General features: G+C 41.1%; 1 gene segment (V, D, J or C); it reads right to left on the bottom strand.

The window, feature by feature from the left end:
* Positions 1–383: 383 nt before the first annotated feature.
* Positions 384–979, bottom strand: LOC138804275 (immunoglobulin kappa variable 2-29-like). The segment is given in 2 exon segments: positions 384–715; positions 931–979. Coding segments are annotated over 2 exon segments (381 nt in total).
* Between the last annotated feature and the right edge of the window lie 1,140 nt (positions 980–2,119).

The raw sequence follows: 2,119 nt of genomic DNA, 5'->3' as shown, positions 1-2,119 counted from the left end.
CTAGGTTCTGAACAGAAGGCATAGCAAAAGCTGTAGGTTACCATGTGCTGAAAGGAAGTATTATAAATTCCATCACAGAGAGAATAATCATCACAGCAGACATTTGGTTTTTAGATTACTGGTTGGCTATAATATTACTGAAGAGGGAATTGCATTTTTCAATAAATACCTAATGGTTTTTCTGGTCTTTATACTTAGGTAATTATTTTCCTGGTTGTTATAGATGGCATTTTGTTGTGTAGACATATACTCTTCATCTCTACTCATAGTGACTCTTATATTGACCTCAATATCTTCCTCCTAGGCTCACACAATCTGCTGGGCTGCTCCCCAGACCGGCCAGCCATGAGGACAGCTCACCCAGCCAGATGGGAGGTTTTTGATCAAGGCTGTATCACTGTGGGAGGAAGATATGTAGCTTGCATGCAGTAATAAACTCCAACATCCTCAGCTTCCACCCTGCTGATTGTCAGTGTGAAATCTGTGCCTGACCCACTGCCACTGAATCTGTCTGGGACCCCAGATCCTCGTTTGGAAACCCAATAGATCAGGGGATGTGGAGACTGGCCTAGCTTCTGTAGGAACCAATACAAATAGGTGTTCCCATCGCTATGCAGAAGGCTCTGACTAGACCTGCAGGAGATGGAGGCTGGCTCTCCCAGGGTGACAAGCAGGGAAAGTGGAGTCTGGGTCATCACAACATCTCCAGTTGATCCTGAAATTAGAATAAGGCAGAATGCAAGATTATTTATAAATATAGAGAGCCATGCATACATTACTTTTACTTCACTCAAGCACAAGTTCTTGCCTTTCTGGACTGTTCCTCACTTTCTCAGACCTAAACCTCATTGCCCTACTATGAATATCTAACACATGGATAAATTACAACTGGTAATTCTTGCCACACACTCTCACTCCCTTTACTCTTACCAGGGATCCAGAGCATTAACAGCCACAGGAGCTGAGAGACAGACTTCATTTTTAGGAGTGAAATCAGGAGTCCTGACAGGTCAAGGCAAGTTCAGAACTGAGCCTTTATTTCAGACTTAGAAATTAAAGTCCTCCTTAGGGAGCAATATGCAAATAGCCAGGTGGATGTAACAGTGTAAGAAAAGAAAAAGGAAGGGTGTCTAGTCGCCATCCTTTTTTTCACTTCAGAGATGTTTCTCTGTAAGATTTTAGCCCCTTGTTTATTGAGCAGTTGTTGCTTTGAGGATTTGTTGTTGGAAGATTTAATTTTTTGAGTTCTAAATATATTTTAGATATGAGACCCTTGTTTGTTGTATGGCTAGTGAAGTCCTTCTCCCAATCTGTGGGCTTTCTATTGATCTTGCTATCTATGTCCTTTGCCATGCAGAAGTTAAGCAATTTCATGCAATCCCATTTGTCCAAACTTTCTTTGATTTGGTGTGTTTCTGGGTCTCTATTAAGAAAATTTTGGCCGGTGCCAAGGAGACCTAGGGTTTCTCCTATTCCATCCTGTAATGTTTTCAGCGTATCTGACTCCAAGGTCTTTGATCCATTTGGACTTGATTCTGGTGCAGGATCTAGCTTTTGTCTTATACAAGTGATGAACCAATTTTGCCAGCACCATTACTGAAGAGACTGTCTTTCTTCCATTCTATTTTTCATCGAAGATAGATGGCTATTCATCTGTGAGTTCAATTCTGTATTTTCATGAAGAAATGCTCAACCTCTCTAGCCATAAAAGAAATTCAAATCAAAACAACACTGCGATAACACCTCAACCTAGTAAGAATGGTTATAATCAAGAACTCTAATGACAACAGATGCTGGAGGGGAGGGATGTGGACATAAGGGAACCTTACTGCATTGTTGGTGGGAGTGTAAACTTGTTCAACTACTTTGGAGTAGTATGGAGTTTCCTCAAAAGACTCCACATAGAGCTCCCCTATGACCCGGCAATGCCACAATAGGGCATTTATATGAATGATCACAAACAACACTATACTAAAGCTACCAGCACAACTATGTTTATTGCAGCATTGTTTACCATAGCTAAGATATGGAACCAACCCAGATGTCCCTCAATACACAATGGAATTTTATGCCTCCATCAGAAAGAACGACATTGTCCCATTTTTTAGGAAATGGAAAG

The sequence above is a fragment of the Dipodomys merriami genome, unplaced genomic scaffold, assembly GCF_024711535.1.
Source record: "Dipodomys merriami isolate MVZ:Mamm:240054 unplaced genomic scaffold, mDipMer1.0.p SCAF_36, whole genome shotgun sequence".
Classification (NCBI taxonomy): Eukaryota; Metazoa; Chordata; class Mammalia; order Rodentia; family Heteromyidae; genus Dipodomys; species Dipodomys merriami.
This window is presented reverse-complemented; position numbering and strand designations above follow the sequence as displayed.